At 43.7% G+C, this 18080-nt stretch overlaps 1 protein-coding gene across 1 annotated transcript in view; it reads right to left on the bottom strand.

The window, feature by feature from the left end:
- Positions 1 to 18080, bottom strand: part of KPNA3 (karyopherin subunit alpha 3) — a 36866-nt gene that overhangs the window by 12414 nt on the left and 6372 nt on the right. Inside the window, exons 2-8 of the mRNA XM_066583784.1 lie at positions 5806 to 5850; positions 5184 to 5273; positions 3900 to 3929; positions 3083 to 3135; positions 2847 to 2942; positions 2183 to 2268; positions 35 to 121 (exon numbers count right to left, since the gene is read on the bottom strand). Of these exons, the coding sequence (XP_066439881.1) occupies positions 35 to 121; positions 2183 to 2268; positions 2847 to 2942; positions 3083 to 3135; positions 3900 to 3929; positions 5184 to 5273; positions 5806 to 5850 (487 nt within the window). The remainder of the gene's footprint in view (positions 1 to 34; positions 122 to 2182; positions 2269 to 2846; positions 2943 to 3082; positions 3136 to 3899; positions 3930 to 5183; positions 5274 to 5805; positions 5851 to 18080) is intronic.

Below are 18080 nucleotides of genomic sequence, written 5' to 3'. Positions count from 1 at the left end.
AACATTCCATGCACACACAACGAGAGACACCTACCAATGATGTTTCCGAGTGCCCAGACAGCTTGTTCACAGACATTTTGATGCACAGAATGAAGCAGCCTCAGAAATAGGGGAACAGCATCTATTTAGAGAGAAGAAAAGTCAGTCAATGAAGGACATTTACAGAATTCAGAAGGTAAACCTCAGAACTCTTGTCAATACTGAAACCTCACGACAAAGCACTTTAGGTACTCCCGAAAGGACAAGACAGCCCGCTAGGCTCCGACCACACTCCTAGTGATTTATGAAGATACAGCAGGTTACATCTTCATCTGACCGGCAGTTTGAAGAGGTTTTCTGAAAACTGAGCAAGCGATTGTGTATACAAGGCCACATTTAAACTATAAATCAGCACAGGCCAATTTTGGCAAGGGTCTTAGTTGCCAGATCCTACCGACTGGACATCCATAATGTATTTAGGGGACACTAAAATGTTTTTTCCTGAGAACTCCTACTCAGATAAAGGGGTCTAAAGTTATAGGCCTCAACTGCATTAACTATGTGAATAAGTCAATATGTAAACTATAGCCAAAAGGAAAATAACCAAAAGGTTAGAATAAAATCTTGATGACTGTTCATGTGTACCCAGAATTTTGCCAGAAAGTCAAAACTTTTATACCATTTACTTTATAGGAGTTGACACTCAGCTTGTCTTTTACAGAACTCCAAATTCTTCACTTTAGATAAAACAGAATTAAAAGGTTGTTCTGCAACAGCTCCCTATCCTTTAGGGAAAAAAAGTTTAAGCTTTTTAATTAAAAAGTATACAAGCAGGTGCCGATAAGTCCTTGGCTTTGCCATTTTAATTTGTTTTCATATCATATGAAAGCTTAAACTTTGCAATACTTTGTGAGCAAGCTTTGGCCCAATCTCATGTGCCATTCTTATGTTATGTAGGTATGAAGATAACATGGCAGCAGATTTCACTGCAAAAGGAGAGGAGATCATAAATGAAGTTTCTGTTTCGGAAAAGGGATGTCACCCAAAGACATTCACGGTGACATGGGGCCCTTCATATTACACATTGAAAAGTTGGGATGGCAAATTTAAAACTGGCCACTTCAACACTGACAAAGACCTTTCCAGGAGACCTCCAGTGGTGACCGTTCTAGAAAGCATAGATGCCATCCAAGGCATAATCCCAGAAGACCATTGAATTTCTGCCAAGTTGATAGCCGAGGTTCTGAACATTTCCAGAAAAAGTTGGGTCCATAATTCACAATCATCTGGACACGAGGAATGTGTGCCAGGTGGGTCTTAATTAAAGGGTTTGTTAACAGATCCAAAACGTGGCCTATTGCAAGCCTCCTGGGAAATTCTGCAGTGTTTGACAGGATGTTTAAGTCTTGTCTAGACTGACGATACACAAGATGTGGATTTTTATATAGGATTCTGATTGAAACGATCGGACAGAAAAATGAAGAGACACAGTAGTACCTCGCATCCAAAAACATTCAGAATGCAGAAATTGTCATCTAAGATAAAGGCGTCTATCTTCTGGGATAACGTTGACTACTGCTTATGGACTACCTTCCAAAAAGGAGACTACTATCACGGCTGTATATTGCACAACACTTCTAAATAAGTTTGAAGAAAGCACTAAAAATAGAAAAAAATTTTTTTTTAAAAAGTGTGAAAAGTTGACCCAAGATGTCGTATTCTTTCATGGCAATGTCTCATAATATACAGTAGCTATCACCCAGAGCAAACTGGCTGATGTGGACTTCGAGGTGCTGGATCAGTCACCCTCCTTGTTCATCTGATCTGGCACCGTCAGACTATCATCCGTTTTCTATTCTGCTAGATGGGGAACATCTGGGACCTGCATAGTTAAAGAAACCCCAACTCCGTATTCAGCTGGAGACTGGCCACAACAAATATGAATGGTAGGGCCAGACACCACTGAATATGGAGACTCCGTTGTGTCTGCCAGCCTCAATTCAGTATGAAGGGTAGTTTTGCATGTGTAGCCAACCTGGGGCAAAAATGAGGGCTTGTGGTCCTTTGCTCTATTAAACAGTGGAGGTCAGATCCCCTAGATTACACTTTTATGATACAACAGCAAGATTTAAAAAGAAAAGTTAACCTACACCAAGTGTCAGGATTCGGTAAAAGGAACAGATGTACCCCACATAGTACTTACTGGACTGGACCACTGCTTGGGTTTGCGCAGATGTTCCTGATGCAATATTGGTTAATGCCCAGGCAGCCTCAAACTGTAAAGAAGGACTGCAAAATAACAGAATTTTTAATTATACTACATTATCTTTATAAACAATTGTACTTTTTATGGATAATGTATACCATCACCCATGAAGTTTAAAAGGGTTTCTATCAGGACTATAAAAACTTTTCCAGCAGGTGGGACCACTATAAAACAAATCATCCTCCCCTCTCCTCAGACCCAAGCTGCCCACACTGCCCCAGCTTCTGTGTAGACGACCAGGTGGAAGCACATGTCCGCTGCGGCCTCTCATCGGCGCTCCTGGCATCAGCGCTAATATCCTTGGCACTATATTGCCAGGCATTTGGGGAGGTGACATTGCAGCCTCCGATTGGCCGCAGCGGTTACACATTTCCACTTGGCTGCTACCTGGAAGCTGAGGCACTGAGCTGTTCCGGTGGTCCGAGGAGAGGCAAGTATGATTTACATATGTTTATTTTACAGTGGGCCTAGCTGCGAGAGGTTTTATCACCACTCTAAAAACCATTCAACATGGTTTGGTCGATCATAAAAGTTCACTAGATGGGGAGGGGGAAAAAAAACAAAAAAAAAAACAAAAAAACACAAGCCTTGAAGTACGTACTTATCATCTGCCTCTAGACATTTCACCAATATTGGGAGAATTCCAGATTTTATGAGGTCATCAATGGGTGGGTTTCTGTCACTTGAAAGCAACTTTCTGAAAATAGAAAGAACACATGGATTATAACTAGAGAGAAGTTTATTCGTCATATCATGTAGCAGCGGCCTTATTTTCAGACATAATCAATACTTAAAGCTGATATAACTGCCTCTGACTTCACATTTCAGTGACTTTACCTTGCAGCCTGTACAGCACTTAGTTGAGTCGTTGGATTATCACTGGTAGCATTCTAGAATTAAAGCAAAAAGAGTTAGTGTAGGCTGGCATAACTTCACTGAAACAGGATATTTGGTCTATTTCATTCCACTTTAGACAATCGTATGGCTGCTTTGTATGTAACCCATCAGACAGTTTGCCCATTATAAATACCAATACTCAGTCAATATTTAAAAGGGAACCTGTCACTAGGTTCAGCTTGCCCAAACACAAGCAGTATAGTCAGGACAGGCAGCCACATTACAGGGAGGTATGTTTTACATCAGAGACCTGCAATACCAAACTGAGGCACTAAGCCTAATGGACCGCTTGGTAAGCCTTCTGGCAGACAAAATCCATGTCAGCTGATTGTCAGGAGTCCTGGACAGCAGACTAGCGCTGATCGGGTATTTATGAGCTATCCCGATGACTGGTCACCAATAGTTGTGGTGGACCAGAAACCCCATTTTAGCAGCAGAAAATCCGCATCAATCTCTGCATCAAGTACTGCACCAAATACAGTGTCAAACATGTGTCAATTGACCCCCTTCAATTGGAAGGGTGAAATCTAGTACACAAATCCACATCATAAACCACGTCAAAATCCGCACCAAAGGGAGTGGATTTTGATGTGGTTCCGCACCAGAATCTGCAACACAAAATATACTGCAGATTTTGGTGTGAATCTGAACCAAAACCTGCAATGTGCGAACATACCATTAAAAAGATCCATGTAAGTTAGATAGTCAAGCAACACAACCCTGTCTGCATGGAAAAATAATATCACATGATACATACCTGTAGTATTACTTCTAGTGTTACATTTTGCTGCAATGGAAACAAAACTACATTAGCATTTTGTAGAGTCAAATCAGTGCAGCAGCCTTTCATGTTCATTTAATGCCTTTTACTATATTTTACACTGACTGGAGACCATTACATCTTAGATTTTCACAGCTTTTTAAATCAACCAACTATTGCTATGAGACTTCATTAGATTGGAGCATCAGGGTTATAACCTCACTATACTAATAAGAATAAGTACCCACACAGAAGAGCTGGCCATGCTATATTGTAGCCACATGTCAGCAACCACTATTCTGGGACCCCTTTTAAGGGTCTACCATTTTTGTTGCTCTTTCAGGGCTCAATCCCATATTTATCGTAAATCATTAGAATGCACACATGCAAATATCTTTCACAAAAAGGTATCTACACGTCTATGATTGATGGTAAAACAGATTACTGGTGTTGGCAGTACCCAGAAAACAGACTACGATGCAACAGGCACTGCGTCACTGGTCAACGTGGGTGTAGCTATAGGTAGCAAACAAGATAATGCTTAATGGGGGGTTTGCACCATAACCAGTAAATGTCTGGCTGGGAAATCAATTAAATCGGGAGACTGAATGGAGAGGCGACCACAGTCTACCAGCATACAAGTCTAAGTTACAGGGAAGGCAAAAAAAAAAAAAAAAGTTGGTTTGGTGCAGGTCCCTTAGACTAGATTCACACTCGGCAATTTGAAGAATTGTTTAAAAGAAAAAACAAGTGAAGACAAACGCTCCAGTCAAATGTTGCTTTAAAGTTAATAAGCAAATTACTGAAGAGTCTACATTCACAGTTTTACTTTTTAGCTTTTTTCTTCCTTAGAGCATGTCCACATGTACAATAGCGGAAACGCTGCAAGTTTTCCCATAGTGTTAAATCCACAGCATATTATAATATAATACCAGCAGTGTGGATGAAACGTTCTGGAAATTTTAAAATTTGCAGCTCATCAATTGATGCTGCGAAATTTTTTAGCGCAGATTTCACCTCTTCAAAAGAGTCGGTGTAACATGCACCAATATCCCCACATGTAAACATAGCATCAAGGAGTTTTAAAACGCTTAAAAAAGTAGTGTGTGAAGGTAGCCGTGGACTTGGAGACTACTTTCTCCATTCAATCTCTGCTGATGTGGCGGCTGGCAGATGCTCCATACAGGTCTCTTAGATATCATTAGGTGTCAGTATTACTTGGGCCTCATACTAACTGCAGGCACTTTCAAGTGGATACCAGACACGACACGTAACACATACCGATTTGAAGTCTCCATCTACATCGGAATCTTCTAAGCTTTCTTCTTGGGGAACATTTCTCTTTTTCAAGAGGTGCTCGTCTCTTTTGTTCTAAAGGCAAAATAACCAAGTTTAGTGGTGATTATGCGGCATGGATACAAGTCATAGTACATCAGGTACAAGCGGCTTAAACATACAAGATTTGTGTTTTGTAAAAAAAAAAAAAAGTTTAAGGCCTCATGCACACGGGGCTATACACCTCTGAGGCCATCTTCAGTCCCTACTTCTGATCAGTGGGGGGGGGGTTAGCAGCAGGGCACCCATTGATCAGTACTTTTGACAAGTTAGTAAGGTTTTAATGTGCTCCTTTAGAGCAATATATTCTGCCAATGTGTCCGTTGGACCTGTAAAGGTTGTGAACCCCTTCCTTAAGCTGGTAAAGTTGCATTATTGTGGATGCATGATGATAGAAACTGACCTGACCTGTTCACAAAGGATTAAAAAACACACACCACATGGGATACCATGTATGGTAGACTAGTTTTTCTAGTACATTTAACATTAGTTTTCTGATCCACTATAGGTTATGGATACATTACACATACAGAAATATGTACGAGTCATAATTCTATATTTATATTACCTTTCGTAGCTCTATGGTGACTTCATTTCTGTGTCTTCTCATAGTCTAAAAAATAAGATAAGATTGCATTAGTTGGAGGAAGGGTAGGAGGGTGTATAATACTCCTTTCAATGCGCCAACGACGCCTTTTGCCTGTCTACATAGACTGTATGAGACCGAACAAGCTAGTGGTGACGTCACTCGCTCAAACCAGAATAGGCTCATCTAAAAGGACCCCAAGAGCGCCTGACGCAGCACTGTCTGCTCTCCCCACTCATTTAGCCCAGTGCCTGATGGAGGGACCAAGTCTTTGCTTCGTTTCCACCTCCTAGTGGCAGGAGCTATAGCCAAGGTCCCAATGGCACAGATTGGAATTTACATTTACGAGATATAATCTGGCTTCTGCAGTGTATGGGCGCCAACTGAGATCATCTGGGCCACTAAACATTTGGAAGTTCAGAGAACAAAGCTAAATTTCATGCAAGTGTTCCGCACTCGTTCCTGCAGGTCTTGGGTTCTAGGATGAGTTGGCAATCCTGGATACACAGACATCCATTCTAGTTTTGAACTGCTGGACCATAAAGAAAGCTTTACTGCATTTCCTTCCATGTCGGAAACAGAGAACATGTAAAACAATTGTAGCTTGCATGCTTTGTGACTCTAATGCACTCTACCCGTAGGAAAATGAGCTCAGCAAATGAGCAGCCGAGGTGGGTGTGATGCCACTAGTCATATGAGCAGGATGTGCCAAGCCCTGGCAGCATACAGCTCTGGATTTTGACTCATCAGATATCCAAGGTGACTCACGTCAGACACCAACTCTAAACACACATTTTTACAAAAGCACAATATTCCATAATTCAGCGTTACGCGTCACCCTTGGCAGCAGCGCTTCTTTAAGGAGACTTTGCATTCCATGTAGATTTCCTCTGAGATATGTCTGACATTTAAAAGGAAGAAGAAGAAAAAAAAAAAAAAGTTTCGTGGAGCGATCATATTGCTGGCCATGCCGAGTCATACATGTTTGCAAAGCAAGATCACATGACAGAGGAGTTTAACATCTTATTAACCATTAATGAGCACCTTAAGTCAGTGTGCTGAACTCCATAAAGCCTTCTCAGATCTAGCAGGCGGCCACATTACACGCTGATAAGTTATAAGATAAGTAGATCTCTCTACCAACAAAAAAAAAAAAATGAATATGTAAGATGTACAGCTAGAACATTATCCAGATGCTAAAAGTCATCAGGGTCAGCTGCCAAGCTCCGGCTAGGCTCACACGTTTGTAGCCATTGGTTGGAGGTATATTGGGAGGACTACTGATGTATACCTCTAAAGGAGGCTACAATGTATCAGACTATAGGCATACAGCTCCCCCCACCTTCACCCTGCCCCAAGCTGGAGAAGCATCTGTCAGCAAGTTCCCCCACTTGTATGGACAGTTACATCACTGGCGCTTCCCCATACATGGACAGGAAGTATATTGTAGTTGTCTAAAGATGGACCGCCCCATCCGCACGGCCTTTAACACGTAATGATTATCGTTTAAAAGCCATCTTTTGAGCGATAATCGTTGGGTGTAAATGTGCCCACCTTTCACTTTTCTGCCGAACGATGAATTTCCATTCAGCGTGAAATCCATCGTTCAGCAGAAGAGCTGATGACACGGACCGCGTGCTGTGTTCTACTCAGGGAGCGCTGATAACAGTCTCAGCTATCAGCCCTGTGGCAGAACAAAGGGGATTTATTCAGAGAACAGTGGGTGGTCTGTTCTCTGAATAAAGCTCCTGGCGGCTCACATGCTACCAATTGGTACTAATAGGCATTAGTACCAAGTAGTAGTTTATGCAAAACATTCACTCAAAAGCCATCTTTTCAGCGATCATCTGTGTGTAAATAGGCCCTTAAGAGCTGCCCCAGAGTAGTCCCAGCTCAGCCTCTCAGCACTCGGACCTGCCACCGTTGACACAAGTCTATATTAGTGGGCTGGAGTTTATGATGCTTCTAGACAGAATGATTGTTCAAATTAGTGCAAATGGATAAAACGTTCCATCAATATGTGAGCCAACGACAAGCGAGGAGGTTTTGTTTTCTGTCTGCATAAAATGAGCGAGAAGAGAACCAAACAGTTTGCTTGTTTACAGATCGTTCAGGGTTTAAGATGGTGAATATGAAACCCTGAAGGATACTGAACGATTCTCATTGAACGAGTGAATGATAAATCTTCCCCTCTAAACAGACTGCACAAGAGCGAACGAGCTAGTGATGGGTCATTGGCCCGTGCAAACGAGAATAGTCCAGTCTAAAAGCACCATAAGTGTGCAGGTAAGGCGGTTACATAACGGATGCCCATCGTCTATGCACTTGCGGTGCCTTGCAGCACGTCAGCCTTTGATCTTAAGCCCGACAGAGGCCTTTTGGGTGTTCAGCCTGGTGTCTTCTGGACAATGTCGTCACCGGAACTCCCTGGGGTATTAACTGACGCTATACAGTGGTATCTCAACAATATGCTCTTATGGCGCATATATTTGTTGTCCAACAGGACAGTCCATTACACTATTCTATACGTTTTTGTGGCATACTGATTCATTCACCCAGCCAGAGGCCAAAAGGAGACACATTAAAGGGGTTGTCCCACGCCGAAACAGGTTTTGTTTTTTTTCCCAATAGCCGCCGCGCCCCCCCCCCCCCCACCCCCCTGTTCAGCGCGAGACAAACCCGATGCAGGGGTTTAAAAAAAAAACAAAAACGTTTAGTACTTACCCAAATCCCCGCGTTCCGGTGACTTCTTACTTACCTTGCGAAGATGGCCGCCGGGATCTTCACCCACGGTGGACCGCAGGTCTTCTCCCATGGTGCACCGTGGGCTCTGTGCGTTCCATTGCCGATTCCAGCCTCCTGATTGGCTGGAATCGGCACACGTGACGGGGCGGAGCTACGTGGACCAGCTCTCCGGCATGAGCGGCCCTATTCAGAAGGGAGAAGACCGGACTGCGCAAGCGCGTCTAATCGGGCGATTAGACGCTGAAATTAGACGGCACCATGGAGACAGGGACGCTAGCAACGGAACAGGTAAGTGAATAACTTCTGTATGGCTCATAATTAATGCACGATGTATATTACAAAGTGCATTAATATGGCCATACAGAAGTGCTGAACCCCACTTGCTTTCGCGGGACAACCCTTTTAAGGGTGAGTTCACACGTTGGGAAACGCAGCGGAAAACGTTTACTAAATCAGAGTGAACGGGAGTAAAGAAAATCCTGTAGGGGGAGGGGGGGGATTTTCTGCATTTCTGCTGCAGAAATTCTGCAGCGTTCCCACAACGTGTGAACGCACCCTTAATGTACATCACCCACGTTATGCTCCATGACAAACGTAGGGCAAAAATGTAATGTGAATACAGTCTCTGTACATGGAAACCTCCCAACTCTCCCCTGATGGAAAGGGAAAAACATATCAGATTGTGTATGTTAATGTGGCTGGTCCTTTGGTCGCAGGGATATCAGAATGTCCCTCAATCCACCGCTATAAACTGCAAGCTTTACCATGCTTATGTTGAAATTAGGAAAGCTGGCAGCATTTTTTCAACTGGTATCTTGTTCATCGCCATACCAATATAAACTGCAATTTACATGTTCAATGTGCTGCACTTTCTTCATTTTCTGTGTTTTTACAAGCTTTTTGGTGGCTTTTTCTATAGACAGACTTTTTTTTAACATGCATTTTTCCAGGCTTAGAGGAGCCTATAAGAAAACACACTGCAAGTGTTCCCCACTTGATCCCAGCTACAAAGAGCAGTCACCCCCATTGTCCAGTGCACAGAAGTCGCCATGTACCAGTCACTTGCCGTAGACAGCCTCGGGAGGGCAAAACTGGCCGGCTGATCATTGCACACCTCTCCCCTGAAAACAGGATGGATTAGAGGCGACAACAGCTACTGCATACTAAAGCTGAGTGTCCTCTAGTCTACATACACAGACTCAAGAGTGGTCATTGCTCTTTAGAGTCTTGCTGAAAGGTCAAAGAGCGGTGACATATCTCCTCCTCACTCCAGATCATAAACACCACCTAAAATGCTTCTGATTTATGTCACGGCTCCTAGTAACACCCGTGTAGCATAACCACTGTTTCAAACTTGCAGGAAGGCTTACGTCCCTGTGTGAAGCCAGAAGTATGCGAGGAATGTATGGAGCATCTGTTCATTTTGAAGGCTCAAAGTCTGACATTCAGGCCCCAACACCGTCGGAGTCATCCAAGACGCGTTTACAAAAACCATTCCCGTCTGGAATGATCTTGGAACGGGGAGGTTACAGCAGTGGATGCTGGAAGCTCCTTGTCTGATATTTCCAGGTCAACAGATAAAGAAACCTATGTTAGGACTCATTGGTGGACATCATATCTACCTCCAAACACAGCTCCATGTTGCAAACAGAACCAAATTGTTCCAAGTGAGAGAGTGTCTCATAAGCAGAGCAAGTTTGCAGTAAAGTCCCTGGTGGATATATTCCCTCTCGCATGAAACAATTTGTATATTTCACCACGATGTCAGTAGAACAGATACGAACCACGACTGATATTACAGTAAAACTCAGATCCCCAGAACAGACACAAACTGATCATAAATGCACTGTAGTTCATGAACTGATAAAGTTGGAAGGGACCTCCAGGGTCATCGGGTTCAACCCTCTGCTCAGTGCAGGATCACTAAATCATCCCAGACAGATTTGTCCAGCCTTTATTTGAACACTTCCATTGGAGAACTCACCGCCTCCCGTGGTAACCTGTTCCACTCATTGATCACCCTCCGTCAGAAAGTTTTCTCTAATATATAATTTGTGTCTCCTCCCTTTCAGTTTCATCCCATTGCTTCTAGTCTTTCCTTGTGCAAATGAGAATAGGGCTGATCCCTCTGCAAGTTGACAGCCCTTCAGTTATTTGTAGACAGCTACTAAGTCTTAGCCTTTTTTTGCAAGCTAAACATTCCCAAATTCTTTAACTGTACCATAGAACACGATTTGCAGACCATCCTGATAACTCTTCTTTGAACTTTCTCTAGTTTGTCTAGGTCTTATTTTAATTTGGGGCACCCAGAATTCCAGGGGAGGTCTGACTAAGGAAGAGTTGAGGGGAATAATTACCTCACGTGATCTGGATTCTATGCTTTTTGTAATATATCCCAGAACTGAGTTTGCCCTTTTGTTGCTGCATCACATTGTTGACTCATGTTCAGTCTATGATCGCTTAGTATATCCAAGTCACATGTGCTGCTGAGTATCACAATTCCTCTTTCTGTATATGCTTTCTTCATTTTTCTTGCCCAGATGTAGGACTTTGCATCTCTCCTTGGTAAATACCATTCTGCTAGTCGCTGCCCACTGTGCAAGCTTATATGGATCTTTTTGAATTCTCTTTCTAGCGTTCGCTTTCCCTCCTAGCTTTGTGGCATCTGCAAGTTTGTTCAGTTTCCCCTCAATTCCCTCCTCCAGATCATTTATAAAAATGTTAACCACTGTGCCCAGGACAGAGCCTTGTGGTAGCCCACTTAAAATTCTTCCAATTGGATGTGCAGCCATTTATGACCACTCTGGAGTACAATTTTCAATACATATAGTATGAGAAACTTTTTCAAATGCTTTATTAAAGTCAAGATATACTAGATCTACTGCATTTCCCTGATCAACCCAGTCGGCGATTTTGTCTTAGAAGGAAATTAGATTCATCTGGCATGACTTGTTTGTTACAAACCCATGCTGGCTCTGGTTAATTACTCCACTCTCATCCAAGTATTTGCATACATGCTGTTTAATAGTTTGTTCTAAGATCTTCCCTGGCACAGAAGTCAGGCTCACAGGCCTGTAGTTTCCTGGAACCACTTTCTTCCCCTTTTTGAAGATACGGACATTTACCTCTCTCTAATCTTCTGGGACTTCTGTTCAAGAAATATTCAATGATTATGGCGAGCTATTCAGCAATTACCTCTGCTGCTTCCTTTAGGGCTCCTTCACACTGGCGAGGGCAATATCGGGCCGTGAACCACGGTCAGATCTTGCCCTTGCCATCCATGTGAAACCTGTGGATTCGAGGAGTTTTCACATGAAGACTTAGCCCTGCCGTGATGCAAGGCTAAAAGGAATCCCCCGCCACAGTCACAGCCACGACAGAGGATTGCAGAGTTCTCATTGAAAACAATGGGCAATATCGCAGAAAAATAGGACATCTTGCAATTTTTTCCCTGCATAGCATCACAACACAGTGCCATGCAGGAAAACATTGTTAATGTGAATGAACCCATTCAAAAGAATGGGTTTCAGATTTATGAGTCTTGCAACACACAAATCTCGCACAATTTCCTCACCAGTGTGAAGCCACCCTTAGTAATTTGTGCTAATAAATTAATCTGCTAGAATCTTCTCAGACAGAGAATATGGAGAAGTATAGCTGAAGAGAGGAAGTATTTGGTCATGTTCACACCTAGCAATAGTAGTATGCATTCCAAAATTAGGATGGCACAGATCAGTCTAGCCTTTAAATAGATATCCGTATCAGTTTCCACTCTATGAACCAACATCATAAATGTGAGAAGTTACTAATGACTTACACAGACATTGGCCAAGTCAGTGCAGTGAGATCAGGGCTAAATAATAATTTCCTCTATGGCAAGAGGCTCAGACCTTGGATTCAACTCATCCTAATAGGCATGGAAATGCTTCCAGTTTAAAATACCCCATCATGGATAACCAGGGATTTTAATTTTTGCGTGTGTGTATATTTTATGTCCAAGAAGGGGGTCTCCACTATGTGTCCCTTTTACAATGCAATGCTTCAGAGTGCCTCATGTGAATGGAGTAGTGATGTGAATGTGTGACTACCGCAGCATTTACCTCTATGGAATGTGAGAAGATAGCCAAGTACATGCATCTTCAAAAGAAGTGAATTGAGCAGTGGTCAATTTTCTTGATATCGTTGAACTGGTATTATTGTAGCTTGACGCCACCGGAAGTGGTGGGTGTATTCAACAGTTAGGCTGCTTGACAGCCAGGTAACACCCCCAGTGGCTGATTGGATTCCTCTGGCTCCAGGGGACACTGACGGCTGCCTTGGCATGGAGCTTCTTACAGCACCCCCACACCCCGCCCCTCCCCCAAATCCAGCTGCAGGGTACATTGACAGCGTGCGGTGCTGGTAACAGTGGTGCGTTCAGCTGGTGAGTTCTCCCTGCTTGCCCCCTAGCATGTCCAGTGCAGTTGTTGATGTCATAGTCGTCGTGCAGCAGCAGGGAACCGTGAAATTAATGTGTGTTCAGCAGAGGGGGCACTGACAGCGGCGCCTGGCACCTTTAAAAAATAAAATAAAAATTGCCCCTCGGAAATGCAATGGCTTTCGGGGGCAATCACAGCCGCGGATACTACAGCAATGCTGCCTAGGGAAAGGGAAGCTAAGGAGTCACTCGCTATCTTACACGTCCAGCATCCGCCTGTGGAAGCCCATCCGCCTACACTCACAAGGTCCTGCAGCCATTCAACTGGGGGCGTGACCTGGCTGTCAAACAGCCTAATCCTTGTCTCCACCCATCAGTTCCGGTGTCGTCAAGATACAAGAATACCCGTTGAACTCCCCAAGTGACCAGACATTTATTTATACTGTGGATAAGAGGGGAAGTGTCTTTAGTGGGGAAAACGTTTTAAGCTATGCATCTGGCAGGGCTTAAGTACTAGGATGGCATACTTTAGACGGTGGTGGAATCTAAGTCAATAGACATATACTGACTCCAAAAATCAAGCTATGTATTCAACCTGTTACCATTTTGCCACAGTAAATTACTACCAATTACTATATAGGAGTCATTTAGGGAGTCCGAGTTAAGAGTTTGTGTGAAGAATTAGACTCAGCTTTGGCTTACCAACTTGCACAGCCCTGGCAGTTTTGCATTTACTGGTGGTAACTTCTTAAAAATGGGCAAACTATTCCAGAATGAATAAGAGTTCAGATGCCTTCCATGGATCTCTGAATGGTCTAAGGAGTTCAAAAACTAATAAGGTAATGGTTCCATGAAACGGGCAGTAACATCAGAACCACAGTGACTCATATGTGATGTCAGCCCAGTCATGTTGACTCTGTCCTGACCTTTGTCTTTTTTTTCATAAGCCAGTGTCAAATTCATCTTCACAAACTATACTGACTTGATTCACATTAGCAAACGGAAACTCTTAGAAGCAGTGGGCTAATTAGATTTCCCCCTTGAAGGAAATCATTGTAATCCGGGACATTAGTTAATTGCTGATGCAAATCAGACATTTGCTTGTGTCAGCAGAATCGAGTGGTGGAAGCAGATTAGACTCATCTACTATAAAATATACAATCATTGTCAAACACAATCCCTCCCCTAGGAGGAGTTGTCGAAATCTAATGAAACTTTCTATGTGGGATTGTAACATTGATATAAGTGATTACAATAGGATAATGTATTGTGGAGAACTGATCCCTGGAAGGGAGGCTCTAGAACCCTGTTATACCGCCTCTAGCTCGGATACAAGATGTGATACTGGCAGGCATGGAGGCTCTAGTACCCTGTTGTACCGCCTCTAGCTTGGATACAAGATGTGATACGGGCAGGCATGGAGGCTCTAGTACCCTGTTGTACCACCTCTAGCTTCGATACAAGATGTGATACTGGCAGGCATGGAGGCTCTAGTACCCTGTTGTACCACCTCTAGCTTCGATACAAGATGTGATACTGGCAGGCATGGAGGCTCTAGTACCCTGTTGTACCACCTCTAGCTTCGATACAAGATGTGATACTGGCAGGCATGGAGGCTCTAGTACCCTGTTGTACCACCTCTAGCTTCGATACAAGATGTGATACTGGCAGGCATGGAGGCTCTAGTACCCTGTTGTACCACCTCTAGCTTCGATACAAGAGGTGATACTGGCAGGCATGGAGGCTCTAGTACCCTGTTGTACCACCTCTAGCTTCGATACAAGAGGTGATACTGGCAGGCATGGAGGCTCTAGTACCCTGTTGTACCACCTCTAGCTTCGATACAAGAGGTGATACAGGCAGGCATGGAGGCATACAGGTTATGTATGGTATCCTGCAACTTATTGGTCCATATTTGCTGTAACGGAGCCTCTAGATTGTGCAAACCTGTAGGCTGTCGAAGTTGGCGTCCCAGATGGTCTCATACATGTTCTATTGGCGATAAATCTGGTGACAGGGAAGGCCATGGAATTGGGACACAGACATTCCTGTGACCCCCTTGCTGTTGTGCGGCTGAGCATTATCCTGCTGGAGGCTTTCAAGAAGCATTTTCCATGAGAGTAACACACGTGGCTGTAATTGTACCTCGTACTACTTGTAGGGGTGACCAACTAATATGTGATAGCTCCCCAGACCACCACAGCAGCAGTGGGGGGCAGTGTGCCATTCCACAGCAAAGGCAGGATTAAGGTGCTCACCCCTAGGTCTCCAGACTCTAAAATGGCCATTGTCCGTGCCAAAACTAAACCCGGATTCATTGCTGAAGACAACCCGGCTCTACTCTGTGGCAGTCCAGTTTTGTGGTACATGACGCCACTGCAAACTGAGTCAGCGGTAGGAGTGCATCATAGGCAGTACATCTAATGGGCGCTGCAAGACCAAAAGGTCCTTCAGCCAACCGCTTGGAAATGGTTCCGACAGACACAGGGGCCTGCAACGATGGCCCCTGTAATGATGGACAAAGACAGTTGGAGCTGTTCATGCTTGTCAGACGACCAAACGATCCTCTCTATTGGTGGTCTGTCAAGGGCATTCTGAGCCGGGTCGCCTTGTTTGTGTGCCCTCACGCATTCACTGATCCCAACACCTCCTAACAGTCTGGTCCGAATGGCCCACGTGGCAGTAATTCATTGATACGACATCCAGCTTCTCAGATTCCAATAATGCGCCCCCTCTCAAACTCTGGTTACTGGGTGAAAGCTCTTCTCTGCGTCGTAGAGGCACCTAGTGGTCAACAAGCTCTACACAAGTGGAAGAAGAGGTCCACTACATATAAGTAGCCACTGAGACTTTTTATAGTCCATGGGGGGGGGAACCAGTTTAGGGCCTCAGGTGACAAGACCGTTCATCTAATCACACCACAATTCTAATCACTTACAGTTCTGCCTGAGATGTAACTGCATGCCGAGTTTTTGCAGCAAAACAACTCCATCTAGGTGCTCGATTTTTTTTTTGACAGTGTAGGGGTTTAGGGGTGCACTTTTTAATTTTTTTCTTCTTTTACATCTCCAGCAGAAATTCATATGGTTGGTCTCCAGTTCAAGTGATATTAGGCTGCATATGTAAACAGGCATAATTAGATTATATGATCTCGGCAAACCTCAAACTTTATTTTTAGGCAGTATTGTGTATCTAATTTTCTGCTCAGGTCACCGGTTTACCGAGAAGTGTCAATTTTTATGCAGTATAAATAATTACACTGAAGCAAAATTGCATGAAGGTCCCTGTGTGTATGAAGTGCTGATTGACATTTGGACAGTGTGCCAAGTGTCCACTTCCAGAAAACATATTAGTTTGGGGAAATAGCAAGATTTTATTTAGTAAATTTAGGTTTTAATTGAATATGTCAAAAATGTAAAAGTTGTCCCGGCTACTAGAGGCAAAAAACGGCTAAGAAACTGGCAATGAAAAGGTTAACTAGGTGGAAGAAGAAAATGATTGTGCCAGCCCAGTATTACTGAAACTTGGCACACAGGTGAAGAGCCTGTCACTGGCGGTTAGCACTATGATATGAACTATGTACTATCTGTAATAGATTGTATTTGCTCAGAGTGGCTTATAGAGGACCCACCACATCTCCATCTATCTTACTAGATACTTGTAGAACGCTGGAACAACTTCTCCATTGTGCTGTTCCTTGGTTATTCCCCCCCTAGAAATTAGGAGTCTCTGTAGGGGGTCTCACTTATGGCCAGTAACCAAACACTCATGGATGAGCATCCGTCAAGCACTTCATTACTTACAGCTCCTGCCCATATATCCCATTTGGGTATATCAAGTAGTCCCCAATTATGACTTCCCACTACGAGCCAAGACAGAGCAGCTCTGGTAGACCCATAATGACCTGACCGATGGCCATGTAACGCTGCACATCTCATGCAGGGAGAGGAAACGTCTAGTTAGAGGCAGCAACAGCTGATTGCCGGGGATTAAAGAAACCGGACCTGCTGTGATCAGCTTCTCCAAGCCAAGGCTAATAGTGTAGTGCAAGGATGGGTCAGACCTGCCAGAGCCACACTTATATAGGGGGCTACGCTTTGGCTTATAGATGGGGACCCTCAATTGGGATTCACCTCTATAAAGGTCTGTCTCTAATAGGGTAAGTGGAATAATTCTGCAACCACCAATATCAGGGTGCTGTAAGTACAAGTGAGGACTTCTAGGGGTTCGCTGCTTACCAGACAACATTGCTGCTATAGTTCTAACGGTCTTCGAGAAGTACTTATCTGTCTGCTGCAGTGCCACAGTTGTGAACTCCTGGCATCACGGTGCTCAGGATCTGAGCACAGATGCCAGGAGAATGGCAGCAATGGTCAGGTGACATCTTCCACAACAATCACCAGGAGGATGGCAGGGCAACAGTGCCACATGAAGAAAAGGGCAAGTTCTGCTGTTATTTTAAGACGTTGGCGCTATTGCAGAAAGGCTGTCCGGTAACTAGACAACCCCTTTAAGTACATAAAACATACATGAAGTGACATTCACAGCGAAAAAGGCCAGCCTACAATGAGGAAGGAGACGGTAAGTTGGGGATACTGGCTAGAAGGTCATACACATAACCCCGGATATAGAGTGCCCATTAAAGGGGTTGCCCCATAAAAGCAAGGCATCCCCATCCGTAGAATCAGGGCTGTGGAGTGGGTAAGCGAAACCCCCGAATAGTTCATATGTAACATTTAAGTGATAAATTTACTGTATTAAAATGCTAAGCTCAGGCCCTTTCCTATTGCTGTCGTTCTAGTTAGAAATGCTTTTGATAAATAGGGGCTTAGATGAACATTTATAGGGAATTTCAAAAACTTTCCTAAATTCCTATGAAAGGAAACATGCAACAAATTCTGCATTACAAAAAACAAAACAAACAAACAAAAAGACAAAAACACACAGATAGGATAAAAAAAGTGACTAAGCCAGAATCTGTACATTTCTACCAACTCCACCAAAATGGGGTCATGACTCAGACTCACAGAATAGAGGATAACTTTCTGATCTTAGGGGTCCAACTGCTGGGACCTAGCCGGCCTGAGAACAAGGG

The sequence above is a fragment of the Eleutherodactylus coqui genome, chromosome 1, assembly GCF_035609145.1.
Source record: "Eleutherodactylus coqui strain aEleCoq1 chromosome 1, aEleCoq1.hap1, whole genome shotgun sequence".
In the NCBI taxonomy this organism is placed as follows: Eukaryota; Metazoa; Chordata; class Amphibia; order Anura; family Eleutherodactylidae; genus Eleutherodactylus; species Eleutherodactylus coqui.
Note: the sequence above shows the minus strand (reverse complement) of the source record. Positions and strands in the feature narration are given on the sequence as shown.